The 22,677-nt window shown below is 42.9% G+C and overlaps 1 protein-coding gene across 1 annotated transcript in view; it reads left to right on the top strand.

Annotated features, from left to right (window-relative positions):
- DERA (deoxyribose-phosphate aldolase) overlaps positions 1 to 6,202 on the top strand; it is a 42,789-nt gene extending 36,587 nt beyond the window's left edge. Inside the window, exons 7-9 of the mRNA XM_054282177.1 lie at positions 145 to 257; positions 3,530 to 3,679; positions 5,612 to 6,202. Of these exons, the coding sequence (XP_054138152.1) occupies positions 145 to 257; positions 3,530 to 3,679; positions 5,612 to 5,668 (320 nt within the window). The 3' untranslated portion in view covers positions 5,669 to 6,202. The remainder of the gene's footprint in view (positions 1 to 144; positions 258 to 3,529; positions 3,680 to 5,611) is intronic.
- The last annotated feature ends 16,475 nt before the right edge of the window (positions 6,203 to 22,677 follow it).

Genomic DNA, 22,677 nt, shown 5'->3' with positions numbered 1-22,677 from the left:
ATTTATGTACACCACAGGGACATATGTGTAAAGGAATGCTTCAGAATTGCTGTGAAGCAGGAGGGCATCTTTGAGGCTGTGAACCTGTATGTGCAGAGGGACCCTTGTTCTAAAACTGTTACAAAACATTTTATTTCCTTTCAGGTTCTGATTTCATAAAGACATCTACAGGAAAGGAGGTGGAAAACGCGACCTTTCCCGTTGGCATAGTCATGATGAGAGCCATTAAGGAGTACTACTGGCAAACTGGCTACAAGGTAGGTCTCATTTCCTCTGTAAAAATTAACCAAAGAAATAAGAATGTAATAGGATTGATTTGCTAATATTAGTATTTTTTTTTTTTTACTTTTTGGTTTCCTGCCTTGAAGAACTGGAGAACTGTGATTTCATTCCATAAAATCTCATGCAATCAAAGCCATCCCTGCTGCATCTGGATTTGAATTTTTTCATCATTTAGGTGGTCATGTCCATTAATAACAGGGCTAACAGTGGCTGACATGGTCCCAAAAACATCAGCAGAGCTATACAAATGTAGAGCCATTGAGTCTGTCCAATGTACACATTGTGGGTTTATCCTTTGCTCTAAGCCATAAAAACCCCTTCTAACTCGCACACCCTTTGCCTCCTTGGTTAGCCAGTAAGACTGGCTCAGCAATTCTTTTCTTCTATGTCAGAACTTGCTTCCATCTCTATTCCTTCATCAGACTCTTCATTCAAAAATCTTTCTGCCAAGCACACACATCTGTGAGACTTTCTTGTCAAACTTTCATCCTTCCCAACAGTTCCCACTCCTTTCCCCTCCTACCTCTTTCTCTGCCACACAATAATTGGAGCAGCTCCAATGGTCTTGTTTTTGTGGGGGCAGCATCCACTGATGTCCCTGGGACCAGCAACCCCCCTGGGCACCAGTGCTGGGTGCCACAAGCTGCATTAGCCCAGCTTTGTCCCCATAATTGGATATAAATGTTGAATTCACCTTTTGCTTTCAAAGGAGGCATTCACGGTATGAAATGCGTTATTAAGAGTAAGTGCTTGTGTCCCTGTGCATGTGTGTGCCAGTGAATTAGATGTAAACTGACTTCATGCACTTTTATTAACTGAAGACAATATTATCAGTGGCAAGAAATTTCTAAATGGTTTCTTTAACAAACTAATTTTGCTGCTGTAGGGATGCTTTCCAGCAAGGCGTTGCCTGGGAAAAGCAGGTTAATACAGAAATTAAACTTCTTCAAGGAAAGGAACAAGTTGCAGAGTAACATTTATTGACTGATAAGCTGTGGTGGTGATATGAAAAGTGTGCAATATAATGGGAAATAATCTTTTCCTGTCATTATTGAAGGACATACATAAATTGGTTTTTCTGTTGGGAAAACCCCCAATCCAGAAAAACTTATTACTTTTAATAATGTAAGGTGAAGAGAAAATTCTTGAGGAGATGAACTTATTAAGCAAAATAATGAAATACTGTGAAACAGCAGGAAAGTGGTAGCTGGACTTTGTACTGCTCTTGAATTAAATTCCAACCCCCCTTCCCTTTTACATTTTTATGGCAGTCAGATGTGCTGTTTGGAAAGCTGGTAAATGGAGGAGAGGACAGGCTTGTCTTTGTCAGCTTTTTTGCAAAGAAAAGAGCTTTCAGAATCTGCTGAAAGGGTAAAGAGTTCTGAATGATGGTTTTAATTCTCTTATTAACTCTGTTTCACTTGTTTTTGCCACAGATTATCTCAAAGAAACGTCGTATTTCTGGGAAGAAATCTAAATTCAAATTTCATTAGAATTTCTCTTCCTGGGGGAAAGCACATTCCAACTGTTTTTGTTTGTTATCTAGAGGATGCTTTTCCAGTTGCTGGGCTTTAAATTCTTTTTGGAAGTCTAACATTAACAGATGTATGCATACACTCCCACATCTATTTGTCCATCCACAAAACCACAGTTTTCGTAGCTTGGATTTATCAAGCTTTTCCTGCTTTTGTTCCTTTTAATCTTATTGGAAATACGCCATTATCAAAATGCTCCAGCACGAGAGAAGGATTTACTCTGTGTTTGTTATTCCTGAAATCACTATATAAAAAAGATTACCAAACACATTTTAAAAAAGATACTTTCTGATTCCACTATTATGTCCATAAGGCACAAAGAAATCCTCAGTGCAGTGAGGTTTTGGGAGCTTGAATACAAAAACAAAATGATAATTCTTGCAGAATGTAAAGGCAGAAGGAAACACAGGAAGAATCAATGTATTGTTCAGATTTACCTTTTTATACACAGGAAGAATTTTTCCTGAATCCCCTTGCTTTTCAAGAGTTTAGGTACCTGCTACAGGCCAACATTTTGGCATTTTTGATGAGGGGTTTGATAGCTGAGTGTCACAAGCTCTGTCTTATGTTTAAATGGCGCATAACCAAAGGACTGGCATTAGGGATGCATGCCAAGTACACAGCAGGTCCATCATGAGATTCCAGACATGCTTTACCTCAAATATAAGTTTTACTTGGTGTTTGTGCCTTTGCAGATGTGGCAGTTCACCTTCAGATATGACACACATCCAACACAGAGGGACTGAAAGCACACCCAGCCTGTGGTGGGGGACAGACCTTTAGGTTTTTGATAAAGACAGACATAATTTAACTCCCATTTGGAAAATTTTAGCGAAAATTAAACCTCTGATAGGTTTGAATGCACAGCCAAATCATGTGTAACTGTGCTGCACAGGCTTTTTATAAAATACAGTCAGTTCTCACTGCTGCCCATGAGCCAGCCACCTCCACATGCAGCATCTTTAGAGTTGTGCTATTGTTGTATATTTATTGTTCTGTGTTTGGAGTTGTGATATAGAAGAATAATATATGTGTAAATTAACAATTGCTGAGCCAGTCTTGCTGGACAGCTAAGGAAACAAATGTTAAGTCAAGTTGGAAAGAGATTTAAAGACTTAGAACAAAGGATAAGCTGGCCACAAACAAAAAGATGTCTTTGCCAAGCAGAAAGATACCACAGGCAAACAAGACATGCCAATGTGGCAGGTAAAAAAAAGGTCTAAGAATTTCCCACTGCAAGAAAACTGAAAAACAACTTTAAACTTAAACTGTAACATACTAACTCATGTGATTGGATAGTATTAGCCATAATATGGTAATGATAGTAGTTATGATGGGCTATAGGTAAAAGTAAAGGTATAGATTAGTTCTTGATGCTCAGCAAAGAAAAGTATATAATGCAATGTAACCAGAATTAAGAGGGTCTTCAGGCTTGGCTGCAGCTGGAGATGACTGCTGTAGGCACAGGCTCTCACCCACAACCCTGGACTGCTGTAACCTCTTGGTTCCAATAAAGTGCATTTTGAAGAGCTGCCTGGAGTCCCACATCTCTCTCCAGGCTCTTACTCAGGTCCTTCCCAGGCAGAGCTGTTACATCACAGGCACTTTGAGACTGCAGCTCTACAAACATTGACTGCTCTTCTAGGGTTGCTGATGGATGAAAATGTGTATTCAACTGTTTTTTTAATTTTTTTTTTCCTCTCTCTCTAAAGGTTGGATTCAAACCTGCAGGAGGCATTAGGACAGCCAAGGAAGCAATTACCTGGCTCATGCTGGTGAAGCAGGAGCTGGGAGTGGAGTGGCTGACCCCAGAGCTCTTCCGCCTGGGTGCCAGTAGTTTGCTGGGAGACATTGAGCAGCAGGTTGGTTGTTGGCAGCTCCACAACTCATGAAGAGCAAAAGCAATCATTCTAAAAGTGCTGGCTTACTGCTTCTGCAGAAATGGAACATCCCTCTAATTCATTATTAGTGACAGGTTCACTTCCAGCTCAGTGTTTATTCAAGTTTGAGCTGTCCTTACAGACATCTGGGGCTCTGATGTTGGGGCAGCTGATCATGGTCTAGGCCATGTTTGAAGGGTAAAATTTTACAAAATTTGGGCCAAAAGGGCTCAGTTTGTGCATGTACAGAGTCTTTTCAAATGCATGGCTATCAATGCTGGGAGCCCCCGAGGCCAGGAATAATGTGCTCTGATTCCATGATTCAGAACAATTGCTTTATTAAAACTGTACTATATTACGCTAATACTATATTAAATTACATACTAAAGAATACTATACTAAAGAAAGACCTGTGACTGTCTGAGACAGTCAGGACACAGCTTTGAGTGATTGGCTACTCACTCAAAACAACTTTCACCTGTGTCCAATTAACCAAATCACTTTGGTGATTAGTTAAATCACCATAACATTCAGAAAACACCATGACACATAACAGAAAATCAAATCACCATAACACATAACAGAAAACAATCTCCATAACACATTCCACTTGTGGAAAACAACAGGAGCACTGAACAGAGATCAGAATTGTTTTCTCTTCTTCTCTCTGTGCTTCTCACTGCCTTCCCCAGGAAAAATCCTGGGAGAGAGAGAATTATGTCTCTCTCAGTTCAGAGAATGTGAATGCCACACCTGGCAGTGTTCTGCTCCTCACTCCCAGCTGTGGCTGAGCCTCAAAGACCCCTGTGTCACTGTGCCACTACTCTTTACAGTCTGTTTCCGTCCTGTGGAGAAAGTCACATCTCATCCTACGTATGGGTGCTGCTGACAGAGGATTTTTTACATGTTGAAGAAGTTCCCAGTGGGAAGAAAGATTCTGACCTATCTATCCATGATCTACATCAGTGGCACAGGGTATCAGCCCCAGAGGATGCAGTGTAATTGGGAGCAGTGTAGTGTCATTGGAACTACCAAACACATGAAGGCTTTTGGTCCTGACTTTCATGTTCATTAAGCCCAGGAGAGGAAGTGATATTACCTTTTACCAAGAAAAATATCTGAGAGTCATTGTCCTGTTGCTGCTGCTGGGAAAACATGAGGTATAGGGGCTTTGGGGGAGGACAAAACCACCAGCCTTTTCCCTTTCCTCACATTTCCTAGCAATTGAAATACTGACATGTTTTAAGAAATGTTCTAAGAACAGCTTAGAGATGTCAGGTTAATATTCATGACTGCTGAAAACCCCTGGCTCACTCCTGCAATGAGAATAATATTGTCTTGCTCCCTCTGCCTCACTTTTGACCTAAAATTATGTCCCTGGTTATGAGAGAGCAGCATGAGCTTTCTCTTTGCCACTGCCATCACTGCTGGGTGTTAGAACACAGCCACTGATTGTGTTGCATCATTTGCTCTGATTCCTTAAGGGTTTTATCCTTTATCTGCCAGGGATTGCACAAATGCCCCAGCCATGACCAAAGCTCTTGCTGTTCTGTGCTGTCTAAAAACATGGAAGATAAAATGTCCCAGTCATTATATTCAATAAAACAAACATACTGGAAGAGTCAGAACCAGATGCCAGAGGAAAGCATTGGTTTCTACTCTTTTTGAAATCTTAGCTAAGAGCAGCAAGAGTCTTTGCTTTTTGCTTTTTCCTTCCAAACATAGCAGCAAAAACCCTTAGTTCGTATTCTACAAACAAAAATATATTAAGGGGTATTACATCATATTTTATGCACGCACACAAACAAATATCTATCATCCTCATCTGGCATGCCTTTAATTCGTTACTTCCTTGACACTTGCAGCTTTATAGTCATATATAATTCCATCATAAATTTTCTTTTTTTCTTGCAGATTTTCTATCATGTGACTGGCTCTTATCCACTTCAGCATGAACTGGCAATGGCTTAGACACAAAACCAACTCAGGATTACTTTTACAAAAGAGGACTTTAAGCAAACAGCATTCAGAAGTCTTCTGACAACCCAGTGCATATGATAGAATTAAAGGCCTAATTCTCCCTTCTTCATAGTTCATGGTATTTAAAAATATGCTCAAGTCTGCTGGTTGTACTTGATCCAAAAGCAGGAAAAAAGTGGCATTTCTGAAATAGTTAAATAGTTAATACATACAGATTTGCAAAGTTAATCTTGCAAAGTTCTTCAGACCAGCCTGAAAAGCTTATTAATGGCAACACTGAAATACTATGAAAAAGATTTAGGTGGCCTGGTAACACTTTGCATTCTCAGAATATGAAATATGTATGGAATGTTTCAGATTGCTAATTAAGAGCTACTGATCTTGGAATGGATTTCCATTCACCTCAGACAAAATCTTCTGGCACAGATGTGTTGCACTATTAATTCTTCTGTTGATTCAGTCTCAGGCATTGTAAGGGGAAAGAAGAATGAAACTTGGCTATTATTTCTCTTTTATCAAATCTCTTCTGTACAAAAAAAAAAAAAAGCAACCAGAGCTCTTTTTTATTTTTTCTATTTTCCCCCCCAAACTTGGGCACAGACATCCATATTTAGGCCCTTGAATAAAAGTGGCTTGATTTCTAGAACAGCTGAGTACCCACAGTTGCTCCTGAAGTTAATGGGAGCTCTGGGTGATCAGAACAACTGAAAATCAAGCAGTCTCTATATAGGTGCCTAACTATGCATTCAGGGGCCTATTTTTAGGCATTTCACTCTTAAAAATTTTAGTCTAACTTGCTTAGAAGCTCCAGTTCCTGTCTCCTGTCATTTTAAAACACATTCATGCAAATCTTTCCATTTTAATGTAGGGGGGTTGGCTGTCAGTTTGCAGGTGTCACTGCTAGGCTGGCTGAACTTCAACTTTGCCATTCCAAAAGAAATACATGAATTTAAAAGATGATCTGAATTGTGTCCTATGCAGGGTTTAATGCTTTAATGCAAAAAAATGTGCTTTTTTCAGAGCACATTAAGAACAATACCCAAATCACCAACACCTTTTGAATATCAGACTGGAGCTGGTAGATTCATTTTATCAGAACTGCATTCTGCTCACTAACCAGAGTTGTACTAAAAACTTAATTATCTTATCATCATGACTAGTCTCACTGACTTAAGTAGGTCTCATCATGGAAGTGAGAGGAGGAGGAGGATTTTGCTGTAAATCAAGCTACAAGGCGCATTTATTACAAAGAGATTTATTATAAAGATAATAACTCTGTTATTTATCTGGCTGTATCACCTGAATCACTAGAGTGCTACAAAAAACCTTGGACAGATAGGAAAGCTGATTAGGGGGAAAAAAAATCAAGAAAAACAACATATACAGAAAGCAAAATCCTATATGAAGTGCTCAGGATTAAAAATGGGCCTTAATTTCTCAGGAAATAGTTCATCCAAGGCTTTCAGCCTTTTTCTGCTTTAGATCTCAACACAGAAGGTGAGGCTGAGCTGTGACTCTGTTTTCACGTTTGTTTTCCCCTAAATAGCCCATTTTTACCATGACTTTTCCTTCTGATTTCATTGCCAATTTCATCAAGGAAAAATCCAAGTGCCTGCCTGCACATGGAGGGGAAAATTCAGCTGTGAGCTTTGTGAAATACAGAGCTTCTTATGAGAAGTCAGCTCCCCCCAGGTTTGTGCCAGTCTGACCCTCCCAGCCACCACACACTGGATTTTGCTGCTGTTTAGCTCAATAAATGCTATTAAGTGTTATAAATGTCCATACTTTCATAGTGGGAAGTAATGCCACTTGCAAACCACACTTTTTATGTTGTCACTTGTCTTTAGGACAATCAGGGTGATGATAAAAACTAATTTTTTTTGGAGATGCTTTAGTTTGTAGGTGGAGGACTCTGTGTAGTACCTTAAAATGAATGGGGGTTCAACTTTGCCACCTGACTGTGTAAGGTGAGTCTCAGAACAGCCTCACTGTCTCCATGGGGGCTGTGCTGATGGAAGAAGTTGCCAGGAGAAATTCTGTCAGCAGTTTTGGTGTGCACGTGGGCTGCTGGTGGTGACTCCAGGGGTGACAGCTCTGTTTGCAGAGAGGTTCCTGAAGAGTTGAGGATAGCCACTTCCCTTCTCCATGAATGTTAAAACACTGTGAAATACTGTGCAACTCCAAACTTCTCTGTTTTCACAGAAGCTAGGTTGAAATGTAGTTTGTACATTTTTTCTGTTGAAACTTTTTGTGAAAAAAGAAAAAAAAAGCAGCAGAGTCTGTAAACACATTCAAATAAAGATGATTCTGGTTTGGAGGTTGTTCTTTTTCGGGGAGTGAGCAGAAGGCTCAGTGTTTCAGAGCAATTGGTTGTCTTTGTTTGACTCCATGGTGACTGAAGTTATATTCACATTATCTGTGAGCCACCAACACCACCCAGAGCCTTGTGTCTCACCCCTCCTGCAGAAGCTGCTGCTACCAGCCAGCAATTACCCTGCTGGCAGCCCTGGGGGTGTCAGGGGTTGAACATGAGCCAGGGATGCCACCAGGAGCAGCAAGGGACCAGGTTGATCCAAGGGGCCACTGCTGCCGCCTGAGCAGGTGTGGGATCATCCTGGGATGGGGCAGGGCTGGAGACCAGCTGAGCTGAGCTCAGTGGGGCTGCTGGGCAGGGCCAGGAGCATCCTGGGCTTGTGCCAGCACTGAGAGAGCCAAGGACAGGGACTCCCTTCATTTCTGAGCTGAGGATGGAGGTGGCATGGCAGGATCTTCATTGCCACCCCCAAGGAGCTGGGAGTGCTCACAGTGTGGGCTCCTGGGATTGCTGCCCTTCACCCCAACCCTTCCCTGCCCTTTCTTCCATCTCTCCCATCTTTTTCCTGCTGCTCTTCAGCTGAGGTTTGTGGAGGCTGCAGCTCCTGGGAAGTGTGGAGGGTGCGGTGCTCCATCGCTGCACAGACTCTGGGAAAAGTTCACATTCAGTTCTGCACTTCAGGCCATTAGAAAAGGAACAGGCAATTATGCACTCGTGTCTAAATATATTTCAGAGTGTAACATATGTTTTGTGCAAGTCAGTCTTGTATACTAATTTATTATTTTTATAACACTTATTCATTTAGGATTTTAAATAGCTTCGTTTTGTAGACCACGTTACTTCGCGAAGAAGAGAATAAATTCAAGAAGAAAGTAAAGTAGAAGCTGCAAATCTAGAATATTCTGCATCAGCTTATTTACTAGAAGAGGGAATTGTGTGAGAAGGTAAGCTTTTTTCCTGGTTTGTAGGAAACAAAGATATTAAATAGTAATTATATGTGAAGTGCACATATCAGCTGGGGCAAGTAATACTTTGATATCTTTATTTCATCAGTCATATAGTTCATTCTTTCATTTCCTTTGTGAAGCAGGGAACATACATTATATACCATAGCACATGCCACTGAGACAGAAAAATCTGATCTACTTTTAATTTTATTTTGCTCACTCGGAACTTTGGCTCCTTGCTTCTCTTGGGGAGAAAAGAAACCTCACGAACAACAACAGCAAGTTTTATTCAAATCTTGGTGAGCTTTTGCTGAAATCACAGCTGGATGATAGGTATTGTGTGGGATAGGAGTAAAAGGAACTGCTTTTATTTAGATGCAACCTGTCCACAAGAGAAAGAAAATTGTCCTTCTGGTCAGTCCTTATGTAACAGGGAGAAGAGTGTTCTTATTATGTAAAGACACCACTGGTAAAATTACTGATTGCCTATTACTATTAAAGTCACAGAAAGTCAGAACCATCCTAAATTAGGAGGTGAAAAGGCTTAGAAAGAAGCAACAAGAACGTTTGCAGCCCTTGCACTCTCTAAAAGCAGGAGTAAGCGGATGATGGGTGCAGAAAAATACAGCAAAGCATTCCTGAGGCATGAAAGTTTCAGATCTCTGAGATCACAGGGAGCGTTTGAAAACACCGAATTGAGGAAGCATAAATTTAAAATTGCTTCTTTAGCTGAGATGAAAACAAAGGGCCTCCCAAACAATGTTAACAAACTGAGGAAGCCATGCTGGAAATGACTACACTTGTTTTTTCAAGCCCTGCTTTCTGTGAGGAAGGAGAAGAGGAATCTCAGACATCACAGGATGGGTTGGGTTGGAAGGGAGCACAGCTGCCATCTCCAGCAGGGCCATCCCAGAGCACACAGCACAGGATTGTGTCTGGAATATACCCAGTGAGGGAGACTCCACATGTTCTCCAGGCCATCTGGTCCATGCTTGGTCGCTGCACAAGAAAGTTCTTCCTTGTGTCCATACAGAACTTTCAGAGCATCAGTTTCTGCCTGTTGCCTCTTGTCCTCTTGCTGGGCACACCTGGTCCATCCTCTGACACTCTCCCCTCAGATATTAAAGACATTGGAGAGGTTTTCTCTCAGTCACCTCTTCCTCAGGCTGAACAGGCCCTTTGCAGGCTCAGCTGGTGCAGTACACCACAGTAACCGCACCCTAAGATAAATAATGATCTGCCCAGAAAGATGAGGGAAAGCTTCATAACCTGTTTTTCCGATTTCAGTAATAGCACGGGCTCTGCTTTTATGCAAAGTCTTAGAGGAGTTCTTGTCGCAGACATCTTTTATGAAAAATCCTTTCCTTAGGATCTTTCCTCCTGAGAAGCTGAGAGGCCTCAGGAACAAAATGTAAACAATGGTTATCTGCTGCTGTGGAATGCAACAGGTGCATCTGTGATTGGTCTCATGGGGTTGTTTCTAATTAATGGCCAATCACAGTCAGCTGGCTCGGACAGAGAGCCGAGACAGAAACCTTTGATATCATTCCTTTCTATTCTATTCTTAGCTAGCCTTCTGATGAAATCCTTTCTTCTATTCTTTTAGTATATTTTTAATGTAATATATATCATAAAATAATAAATCAGCCTTCTGAAACATGGAGTCAGGTCCTCATCTCTTCCCTCATCCAAGAACCCCTGTGAACACCGTCACCAATTCTCACCTCTTTACTAGTTAACAGGACAAGCAAACGAGCAAAGCAGCCAACCAGCTCCCTCCCTATGCCTGGGCCAAGGCTGTTTTTGGTAATCCCATGGGTTAGGGGTCCCTGCCACTGTCCCAAATTGGGGAGCAAGTGGAGGAGCTGGGTGGGTGAGCTGCACTCTGAGCCTGCCAGCCCCTGCTCTCCCTGCCTGACAGGCTGCCCTGGGGCTGCAAAGTGCTGAAATTCTCTGTAGATTACTGATCCACTGAGAACTCTTCTTTTTTCCACCCTAAAGCTCAGACCTGAGCAAGCAGCTCCTTAGGAGGAGGTGAGGAAGGCGTGTGCTCCGTGATTTAATTTAATTACACGTAAGATGATTAAGGATGTTATCTCCATTTCCAGGGGAAATGAAACATTCAGCCAGCATCATGTCAGAAGGCTGGCACGTCTCAGTGCTGGCTGCTTTTTGCAGAGTCTGGGGCTTTCTTCAAAGCACAGGCTGACCCAGAGAGTGATTTCTTGGTGGAACTTCCTTAAAGGCACGAATTGAAACAGAGCTAAGAACGACTAACAGGGCTCTGAACAAGAAGGGCTGTCACGGATGTATTTTCTGAAAAATCCTTTCATTAGGATCTTTTCTCCTGAGAAGCTGGGAAGCTTCAGCTTCTCCATGTTTTGCTGCTTTGGAATGTGATTTGGAGAATTGTTTACCCAGTATGTGAAATTGTTTTTGCTTGATGACCAATGACAGCTACCTGTGTCGAAGCTGTGAGCAGTCACAAGATTTTATTATTCATTCCATTCCTTTCTACTCCTTTCAAACCTTCTGATGAAATCCTTTCTTTAGTATATTTTTAATATATCATTTTCTTTTAATATAATATATATCACAAAATAATAAATCAACCTTCTGAAACATGGAGTCAAGATTCTCATCTCTTCCCTCGTCCTAAGACCCCTACGAGCACCACCACAAAGGGTTTTGTGTTCTGCCCAGCACATGTCTGTCCAATTCCAAAAAAAACCCCATGGATGCCTCCAACCCGTGTGAGAGCAGCTGTAACGAGGCCTCTGGGATGGCAGGGATGGGAAGATACAGATAAAGGAAGAACAGAGGGGCATAAAGAAAAGTTGTGAGAAGTGAGGGAGGTCATTGCCACTGCTGTTACTGCTTCACTGAAGTGTAATCTTTTGTGATCTCTTTGGAACGGGAGGTAAATAATAAAACACAAGGGAGGGGAAAAAATTAAAATAAATGCAGCCTGTGAGTGCATGTTAAAACAGATGTCAGATTAAAAATAACTGAAAAAGAAATTCTACTGTAGGGGGAAAGCTGCTTTTTCCTTCAACATTTTATATTCCACCTTCATTAGGGGGAAAGTGAAAGAGCTGTAAAGGAAAAGGGGAACTTTTGTTGTTTCCCTCTGAATGTTAAGAAAAGCCTAATGCAGGCACAGAGGGGAGGCTCTGTGCTTCGTGGTGCTGGAGCAATTCTCAGGCTGAAGCCCAGAAGCTGCAGGGATGTTAAATAGATGCTGTGTGCGCTGAGCCCTGGGACCTGGAGCTTTAAACCTGCAGTGCTGCACATCCAGGTGGTTTCATCCTCTCCATCCTCCCTCCCTCAGTCCCTTCAGGGCTGACAAGTCCTCTAATGCTGTAAAGAAATAAACCCTGCAATCTGGTAGGATCACATCACCCAGTAATGTCCCTCTAACTATAGATCCAGGCACCAGGGACTGACTTCTCGTTTCTGCAGCACTTTAAAATGGATTATTTCAGTGTTTGGTGACAGCAGAGTGGGGAACATCTTCACAGACACTTATTTTTTTTCCCCACATGGCAGCCCAGACCTCACCCATTCTTGGAGATAGGAAATACTCACAAAATGCCTGTGCCAGTCTGTAAATCAGTGTCACTTCAGGTCTCTTCTGATAAATGTGCTCCAGAATGGCCCCCAAAAACTCCTGATCTGAAAAACTGCTCTGCATCTGTTTAAAGCTCAAGGAGCTTTGAATAAATAGCTGAAGACATGCTGAGGGTGGACAGAAAGCCACTACATTTCTTGGAGAGCTGGCATGGGATGCTTGGCTTGTTCAGGTCAGCCAGTGAAATGGGAACAATCTTTACATGGTTTCCTCCTTTATTTCTGAGTGTGGAATGCAAAAGTTTAAGAGCAAAAGGCACAGCTCTGTGACTAATGCCTCAGCTTCCAGGAAGAGTCAGAAATGACAGATATCTTTGGCTGCTCTTACAGGGTGGATGTCCAACATACTCAAACAACTTGGTGGCATCCAGGGCGAGTACATCCCTACAGTGATTGAGAGAAATATATTTGCTTTTCTCTACCATTACCCTGAGCAAATTCCCACAACTCCCATTAGTTTGAGACACTTTAAGATGAGGAGGTGAGGAGGAGGCAGCTGAGGCAGGAGGAAAAGGTTTCCCCAGCGGAATGAAGGCAAAGCTGTTTCGTAATTTCTGAAACATTTCTTAAGCTTGCCCGGACAATGCCAGGTAAGATCCCAATGCACAATCCCTCAGAAGTGCTGCTGATGAGCAGCAGGATCTTGGCATTGTGCTGGCTTGGATTTGCCAGGGAGGAAGGAGCAGATGTGGCCCCAAGCAGTCCCACTCTGCCAGTCAGGGTGAAAAGGGGGTGTTAGCAGCACTGAGCTGCTTCAGAGTGTGTTGGACTGCAGGAAAATCACAAATCAGAGAGGGTGGACAGGTATTCATGGCCACTCACTGGATCCCCTCTGCCCACAGGCTGTCCTTGGAGACACAGCAGAGATTTCCCCAGTAGCAATGACCTCCCCATCAAAGCTGTGCAGGCAGAGGTTTCCAGGAGGTCTCTCCTGTACTCCTCCCTCTGATCTAATTGCATTCACTTCCCACCCCTCCTTCTTTAAAAATAATCCTCTTGACCTCCTGCTCTGAATAAACAAATAAATGCATAAATAAAAGTTACTTTGACTTCAGAGAAGAATCTATCCACTCCTCATTGAGCTTGTGTTCCCCGAGCTGCCTCCTCCAGTGGAAATTTCTTTGTTTAGTGTTAATTCCATTTCATTTTGCTGATGGTGGCTGCCATTGTCTCCATTAGAGGGCCTCAGAGCAGTGTGTTACAGTGTTTTAGGATGGGATTTAAACCTCTATATGTACTTTGGGCCTAATTTCCTGCTGTATAGCTCTCCTGAACTCAATGGGGTGTAAAACTGGTGCAACACACGGAGAGAGCAGGAAAAAAAAAAGTGCTGTGCCTAAGAATACATCAGTGCTTTGGGTTTTGCTGACGAGATTAAGAAATGCTGAGGTGCTAAGAGAGAATTTTAAATACACGTGTGACAGGTGAGGCAGATGAGTAAGTTAATTGCTGCTTGTGTGTTTGAACACAGAGTAATTGGTCAATAGGGTATGTTTCCAGAGAACAGGAGTGAAGTGCATGAGCAAAGCACAAATACAGCTTTAAATCCTTCCTCAGAAATTGCACTTATTCCAGGCAGAAGTTGGAGCCTCAACCACTTACAGGAGTCATAAACGTTTTATTCTTCATTATGCTCCAATTGTGGCACTGGTGAGCTAATTGCTTGGACTGAAATCTTCTAGGTAGGTATCTTCCTCTGCTGAACTTTCTCACAAAAAGGATGTCAGAAGATAAAGCTGAATAAAAATAAGGGGTGGGCTGGGAGTTTTCAGCCCACACTTAGAAAGCGGAGCAGTTGAGATCTGTGAAATTCCAGTGTTTTGGAGCATGGACCTGTGGCAGGGGGGAGAACGGTCCTGCTGCTCAGGACCTTTGTGGTGTCAGTGTGGCACGTGGTGCCAGCCAGAGTGCAATTCCATCAGCAGGCAAGAGCCAGGCTGGAGGGGAGAAAGGCACAGGTTAGAGGGGTAAAGGAAACGGAATGCCAGAGAGAACAGGTAAAGTGGAAGGAAAGGCATGGAGGGAGGGAACTGCAGAGCAGGAGTGAGGCGATGCAAGAAGAGTGGAAGTGAACCTGCCAGAAACATGTGGAGTATTCCTCATGTGGAGAGGAGAAATATCAGGACCAAAAGGAAATGGATCACAATCAATCTCCCACCAATTTAGTTTTGGGAATGGCTGGGAGACAGACAGGTGGACTAGGAAACAACATTGCCACTGAAACTAGCGTTTACAAAGGTGGAGAGATGATGCCACTGACAGTTCAGACTTTTATAACTTTGAAATTCTTTGCCCTCCAGACCTCAGTGTTCATTCCTTACTCCTGTCACATATTATAAATTTAATGCATCTGAGCAATTAACTCATTGAAGCAGGGTCCTGTTTGGTCCTGTTTTCACACAGCCCTTGCTGGGATGTGTTGTGGTTCTTGGCTGGTGCCCTTGCACATCATGGATGCAAAAGTGTTGATGGAGGTAAATGTGAATTCCAGCAGTGGAGGAGAATGGTTTGATACAAGGTGCTGGGTTTGTATCAGGGCCATCAGGCAAAAATAACAAAGGGGGAGTTTAGGATGAGTGCCAACAAGTCTTTATTATCTCAGATTGTCTGGCAGCCCACTGGGGAGGCAGCAGGAGCCCCTCAGCTGGGACCCAACCCAATACAAGGGGGTTCAGAAAGCACAAGCCTGCACAGGGAGGCAGATGGGTCTTGTGGGTCTTTAACTTCTCAGATCTCGTAGAGCTTTCCCCAAAAGCCAGCACAAAGGAGTGTCAAAAGACAGAATACATATTCATGGCCATTTCTGGAGCTGCAAACTATGAAAGGAAATCAAGTCGTTCTCATCCGTGGACTGAAATTGAGAGTACACTCTAATCCAGAAGGATCCCAGCTCACAGAGTGGTGTATGAAAATCTTATAAAGCACTGCAACACTCCATAAATAATTTTCAAACAAGAAGCTTTTTGTTTCAGTGATGGCAATACTAAAAAGGGAGAATGGCAAATAGAGGCCGTCAAGAAGAGGCTGAAACACTGAAGCACTCTGTGCTGATGTTAACTTTAATCACTGCAAGAGTTACACCCAGAGTTATCAGTCATTCATTAGAAGCTGCAGATGATCATTGCAGAGGTTTAGATTAACATGGACTGGAGCCTGGTGCTGTGCCAGTGGGGCGCCACGTGACGGGCAGCCCATGGAATAAACATTCTGGCACATCAGAGCGCTATAAATCCTCCAAATGAAAGAAATTAAAAAGCCAGGAGCAATTTTGAAAATGATTTATGATTGGAGGTGCACTTAGGAATGCTTTTATTGTCACGGGAACATCTCCTTTCACATCCTTAAGGTGACAGAGCCACTCTGCTCCTGCATTTCCTGGGCTGCCCTGTGGATGTGAGCACCACTGAAGTGTGCTGGGGGCTTTAGCAGCATCCCCTGAGCTATGAGGGCTGGATTTGCACAGCCCCAGGGTGGGAGAGCTGCAAATCCATTCTGACATTTTAAGTATGAGAAAAGACACCAGTTGTGGGGTGGTTTTTTTTTTTTTTTCCTTTTACATCTATACCATAACCACGTTCCTAAGTGCACGTATAAACATTTTATAACATGGATTTGGAGTAACACTTGAAAAATAAACTTAAGAATAGTTCCTAAGCAGAAGGTATTCTTATCAAAATAGCAGTCTGTTGCAAGTCAGCCCTTTGCTCCATACGTAAAAGATGCAGCACTATCTGTTAGTGCTCTGCTGGTGTAAATATTGCTGAATGTTTCTCTAAAATACAATTCTCCTGCTGATACAGATATGTTTTCTTAAACAAAAAGTGCTTTCACTACAAAGTGAAAGGCCAAACACTGTGGTTTGCAGGCAGAGTGCTGTCAAGGAAGAGCAGTGGCAGTGGGAGTGAAAGCTGGGATATCTGTAATATCCAAAATTTGGGCATGTTGGGTAATCCTGCCCCAAGCCATGATCCCCTGGGCCATGGACACAAACCTTCCTGCAGCTTTCCTGCCTGGCTTCTGCTCTGGACATGGTTTTCCTGCTTTGCCTTGTGCCTCTTGTTCTTCTGCCTCTTCTGGTGCCTCTTGTTCTTCTGGGTGCTGTGCACAGGCACCCAGTGCTGGAATACATTTGGGTTAGCAAGCCCACGTGCTCAATACTGTCCCCAGATGGGTCAAAACTTTAAAAAAAAGTCAGGGCAATGGTTTCAGGTAAAGGCTGGCACATCTCCCAGTGCTGCCTGCCTTCTTTAGTGATTGTGGATACCTGTATTGATCCACAAACCTTCCCTCCACACGTTCTCACTGTTGACTCCTTAGAAAGGGTTAATTTTGCATCTATCTCCCGATCTTTTTGATGTTCCCATCCTGGGGCAGTGCAGCAAAACAACTTTTATGACTTGGTTGGAGGTCGGCTCTTCAAAGGCGGGCGGCTCCGGAGCTGCCTGGCGAAACTCTGCGTGTGTTTGCTGAACGTGGCTTTCCCTGTGCTGGGCATTAAACTCCTGCTGGGCTCTCTCACCCTTCTGGGGGCATCCCCAGCCCCAAAAGGCATGGAGTGCCCTCTCCCTGTGTGTCCACACACACCCTGAGTGCACTGACAGTCCAGGGAACCCAAATTGCATATGGGTTGTCATGCAGGGTGAATGTGGTGGGAGCCTTTTGGGGATTACATGTGGAAGGCTCTTATTGAATTTACAGGCGTTTATTTACATTTTGAAAGCATCTCTTATTGTGGTTTACCTGTTGTGGTGCTGACGTTGGCCCTGGATTTATGGTCGCTGATTGCCAGTTAATTAGATGCTGTTAATAAATCAATAACTTGCTTTGATCATGATTTACTCTAAAACATACAAATTGAGCAGCTTTTCCCTGCAACAACACAAATCTTTCTCTGTCCATTTCTGGGAAATAAACCAATGAAGTTGTAAAGCAGCTCCCCTTTGCCATCCAGCAAATTCAGGTGTCTCTTTGCACCTACCAGACCTCACCATGGTGAATGAAAGGGGCAGAATGGGAAAAAGAGGAGCTGGACTCTGAGGGAGAAGCTCCCCATGATGATGAAGGGTACAGCTAAATGTTTCCCAGGACAGCAATAATGCAGAGTGGGGGAAAAGACCAGCAAGATCTTGGAACACAGAGAGAGTTCTGAGAGTTCTTGTGCTGAGGGAAACCTGAGGGAGTGCAGCTGCCTCAAACCCAGTGAGCACAAAGAGGGCTTTAAGCCATCCAGGACTGCTCTGTGCAAAGCCTGAGCTGAGGCACTGCTCACTCACTCCCCTGGCTCTGTGCAGAGCAGGTCTTTGCTCTGTGCATCCAGGCTAGTCTTGATCTCTCTTTCCACTTTACTGACAAGGCTGCTGTGACATGAACAGGTCCCCATTTAAGGGATAAATAACCCGGGAGAAATTCTCTGCCTGCACAGTAGGTTAAGGTTCCTCCCTTTTTGGTAATTTGTACTTGATTTAGAAATGCTAAGCCATAATTTTAACAAGGCAGATGCTGCCAGAACTGCAAGGTGCAAGGAGAAGTGTTTTAATCCTTGTGTTGCATTTGAAGCACTGATGTGAGTAGATGCAGTGAAGGACACTTCAGCATGGATCAGCTCCACAAGGGGTTGTCCATCCTAAGTGGAGGATCATGTCTGAACCCTGGCCTGGGAGCCTGAGGAGCTGTGATTCCATCCCACACACCCCAGTTTTTATTTCAGCACTGAGGCCTGAACTGGGAAATGTCTGTGCTGCTGGTTTTGGTTTCCTTTTCCTCCCTCTGTCGAGGTCAGGATTGAAGGCACTTGAAATGATAGCTCAGGTTCAGACTCAGGCGTTTATTGTTTCTTATCAACATTACAGTCTCACAGCCTGAGTTCTGCAGTCTCATTAGCAAGGCACAAAATGGCCAACTATCTCTTGTTACAAGGTCTTTTAAGGCTAAAGTGTCCTATTAAGAAATGGTACCTAAATTATTTTCACTTTTGACCCAATAACTGATCACTTGAAGTCCACACTGTGAACTTTTCTGTCTGATTGCACAAAACCACCCAAACCCATGGAGAAGAAGGTGAAGAAAGTGAAGAAGAAGGACCAGCCTCTGCCCTAAAACCTCCATCTTGCCTCATATATATTACTATATTCTAAAACCCCAAACTCTAAGTTTTCCACCCTGTGATATCACACGCTTCTAACCAACCACACACCAATAATCCCACTGCTATCAATCAATTTTGGAAGCTTCTCCACGTGCTCAGGTCAAAAGCAGTGCTGTCCTGGGAGTCAGAATCTGTCACACAGAAATTCTAACATTCTCAGCACCCAGAACTCCAACACTGTGGATTTTCCAGAGGCTCTGCCTGCCCCCTGCCCCATGAAACCTGCCCCAAACCTGCCTGTGGAAGGACAGACAGATGTCCACCCATGGACAGAGCTCTGTGGGACATGTGCCTTGTCCTGCAGGGCCCTTCCCTCCCTGCCCATCAACACTCCAGCAGGAGCAGGGGATGCCATCAGGCACAGTTGTTAATGCACAATGCAAGTGCCATGTGTGACTGCCTGCGAGCGCTCCAGTGCTTTCTGCAAGGCAGATTTAGAGATTTCGTTGTAAAGTCCTTTTAAACTCTGAACTAATGGGTAGTTTGGCAGCAGCTTCTGCGCATGAAATCGTTATTAATTCCTTTAGTACCATAATAACATTGATTTAGGTGAACTCTTATAAGATAGAAATTGTATAGTATTTAGCTGTAATTAACGTCCCCTAATTAGGAAGTGTTGCCAAGTAGTTTTCTCTGCTGGCTCTGTTGTACTTAAGTGCAGCTGGATGAAAATTAACCACAAAGGGAACAGCTTGTGTTTTATGTGAAGTTTGCCTTTGATTGATTAAAAAACCTATTCCTTATTACTTTATTTGATTATCAAAGAGGGTGCACTGGATTATCAGTGTTACAAAGGGCCTCAAAGTCCACATGCCATAAACTCCACACACATTTGGGTGAGCATTTAAGCCCAGTGACTTATCTGCACGTTCAGAAAATTCACAGATTTATTTTGTCTCAATACGGCAAGTCACCATAACAAAAGAGAATTGATTTTAATGTGTCTGTCATTAATAAAGCCTGCAGAAATTCAAGCAGAATTAGCACAATTTAATGTCCACTCAGAGGAAAGAGTCATGCACTGCAAGCTGAGAGGCATTTGTTGATGTGAAAAATGCTGACATTTTTGGAAATTCAAATTATAAATGAAATACTGCTGTCAGTTTACTGTGCAACTTGGTAGCATATGGTGCTTCTGCTGGTGGGTGTTATTTCAAAGTTTGCAAATCACACTATGAGAGTGTCCCTCTGGTGAGCTTTTGCAACGCTTAGCAACTGTGAATCAAAAGTGACAGTACAGAGGAAGAGGGACTAAAAAAACAATTTCTCTCTCTTTAAGTTGGGAGAACAAAGTGTACAATAAGTGCACAACATTACGATTTTACAGGGGGGGAAAAAAAAGAAGCTAACATGCCAAAGCTAAAGGAGACCAGTGCCTCCATTCCTGCAGAATAATGCACAAAGTCTTCTAAATTGTTAAAATAAAAATATGGTTTGTGTCTCCCAGTCTCTCTGACTTTGCTATGACAAGGGAATTAAAGCAACTGGCAGGTACAACATATAATGATTCACTTTCAGAATTAGGAGAGTTGCTGCAAGACATAATGCAATCCCCTCAGTCGGTCCAGATGTTTCTTTTATCCATCTCTGAAGAAAGTTCCTGTGACCACAGAATAACATTTGCTATTTGAAAAGCATTGTCCATCTGAGGCTGGCAACACAGAGGAAAAAAATCAGAAAAAAATTAGGTTCTGAAGCAGTCCAGCAGTGTGGATTCCAACTAGGCTGATAATTCACAGGCAAGGTAAATTTAAATAACTGAGATATGAAGACATCCTTCATCATGGTTTTCAAGAATCTGCTACCCACAGAGACCTCTTTGATGTGTATTTCCACTATCAAGGAGTGAACTTAAAACTCAGATTCACTCTGACCATGGTTGCTGCTTGCTGCTCTGCTCCAGGTGGTGACTTTTGGCACCAAGGTGGAACTGTGGCTGTGAGGTACAGACCTCATCAATTTGCCAATCAAGCTGGCTGAGAATAGAAAGTGATGGGGCTGTCAGTAGCACTTCAAGCATAAGCAATTCTAAACTAAGCAATTTGGAAATTTAAATAGTTATAATGGCCAAGATTCTCTACGTTGGCCCTTAATTACTGCAATGTCAATTCAGCTGAAAATTGCCTTTCCTAGGTAATGATAATTCTTAGAAAAGTCTTTGCTTATACACCCACCCATAGCACTCATTAAGTCAAGCTCCTTCCTTTTGTCTGAAGAGCTGTCAATTCTATGTGGCATCACCAATCACCTGCCATCTCAGACATCTGCAGGCTGTCTAGCTGAAGGCAGGTTTGCTCTGTCTCAGCTGCAGGGCTCTGCATGGCAGCCCAGCCTGCTGCTGGCAGCACTGGGGCACCAAAGGGCTCTGATGGGCTGCTCCACTGAGCAATGAGAGACTCACATTTGGTTGTTGGCATCCCATGAAACTGCAGTGTGTGTTTTACATGTGAGGGGGGACCCCTCTCTGTTCCACACACCACATTTCTTGTCTTTCTTTTGCAGCAATCTGCTGTTTCCTATTCATCACTATCGCGTTACAGCTGTCGGTTCATCTGCACTGGTGGACTGTCGCAGACATCCTTTATGGAAAATCCTTTCCTTAAGATTTTTCCTCCTGAGAAGCTGAGAAGCCTCAGGAACAAAATGTAAACAATGGTTATCTGCTGCTGTGGAATGCAACAGGTGCATCTGTGATTGGTCTCATGGGGTTGTTTCTAATTAATGGCCAATCACAGCCCAGCTGTCTCAGACTCTATCTGAACCACAACCCTTTGTTATCATTCCTTTCTATTCTATTCTTAGCAAGCCTTCTGATGAAACTTTTCTTCTATTCTTTTAGTATAGTTTTAATGTAATATATATAATAAAATAATAAATCAAGCCTTCTGAAGCATGGAGTCAGATCCTCCTCTCTTCCCTAATTCAAGAACCCCTGTGAACACCGTCACAGGGGACATCACTACGGGTATCCTTTTAGCAAGAAAAAAACATGAGAAAGGAGCAAAACCATCTCCATCACCTGAATGTGTTATCAATGGTTCAATGTTGTTGTAACCTGTGTTAGAAATTTTTATTTTATGATTTCCCAGAAAAGGCCAGCATTACCTTGCAGTTGTGGGTGCAGAGCAGAAATGCTTCCTTTCCCTATTCCAGCCAACCTGAAGCAGGCTTTGCCTTGTGCCTTCCTATGAGGAATGTGGAATTCCAGGGAAACCAGGAAACACAAGCAGCTCCAGCGCACAGTGCAGTTCTTGAGGTGTCCTGTGCAGGGCCAGGAGCTGGACTTGATGATCTTAGGGGTCCCTCTCAACTCAGCACATTCCCTTCTATTCTATTCTATTCTATTCTATTCTATTCTATTCCTATTCCTATTCCTATTTCCATTCCATTCCATTCTCCATTGTATTCCATTCCATTCCATTCCATTCCACATTCCATTCCATTCCACATTCCATTCCATTCCATTCCATTCCATTCCATTCCATTCCACATTCTATTCCATTCCATTCCATTCCATTCTCCATTGTATTCCATTCCATTCCATTCCATTCCATTCCATTCCATTCCCTTCCACAATCTATTCCATTCCATTCCATTCCATTCCATTCCATTCCATTCCATTCCATTCCATTCCATTCTACATTCTATTCTATTCTATTCTATTCTATCCCATCCCATCCCATCCCATCCCATCCCATCCCATTCCACCCCATTCTACATTCCATTCCATCCCATATTCTATTCTATTCTAAAGAGGAAATGGACTCAATTTTTTTGATTTGAAAAAGAAAGAGGGTTTCTTACACTCTGCTTTGTTGAACACTACTCCTCTCACCAGCCCTGCATGCTGAATGTGCCATCCTGCACCTTCCGTAACAGCTGCTTATGGGTAGCAGTCAAATTCTTGCAGTCAGAAGAGTTTCTTACGAGTTTTGATATAACTTGCTCACTTTTTCACCCTGCT

Source organism: Melozone crissalis, unplaced genomic scaffold (genome assembly GCF_028551555.1).
Source record: "Melozone crissalis strain CALT ecotype California unplaced genomic scaffold, PUWL_Pcris_2 ptg000033l_1, whole genome shotgun sequence".
In the NCBI taxonomy this organism is placed as follows: Eukaryota; Metazoa; Chordata; class Aves; order Passeriformes; family Passerellidae; genus Melozone; species Melozone crissalis.
This window is presented reverse-complemented; position numbering and strand designations above follow the sequence as displayed.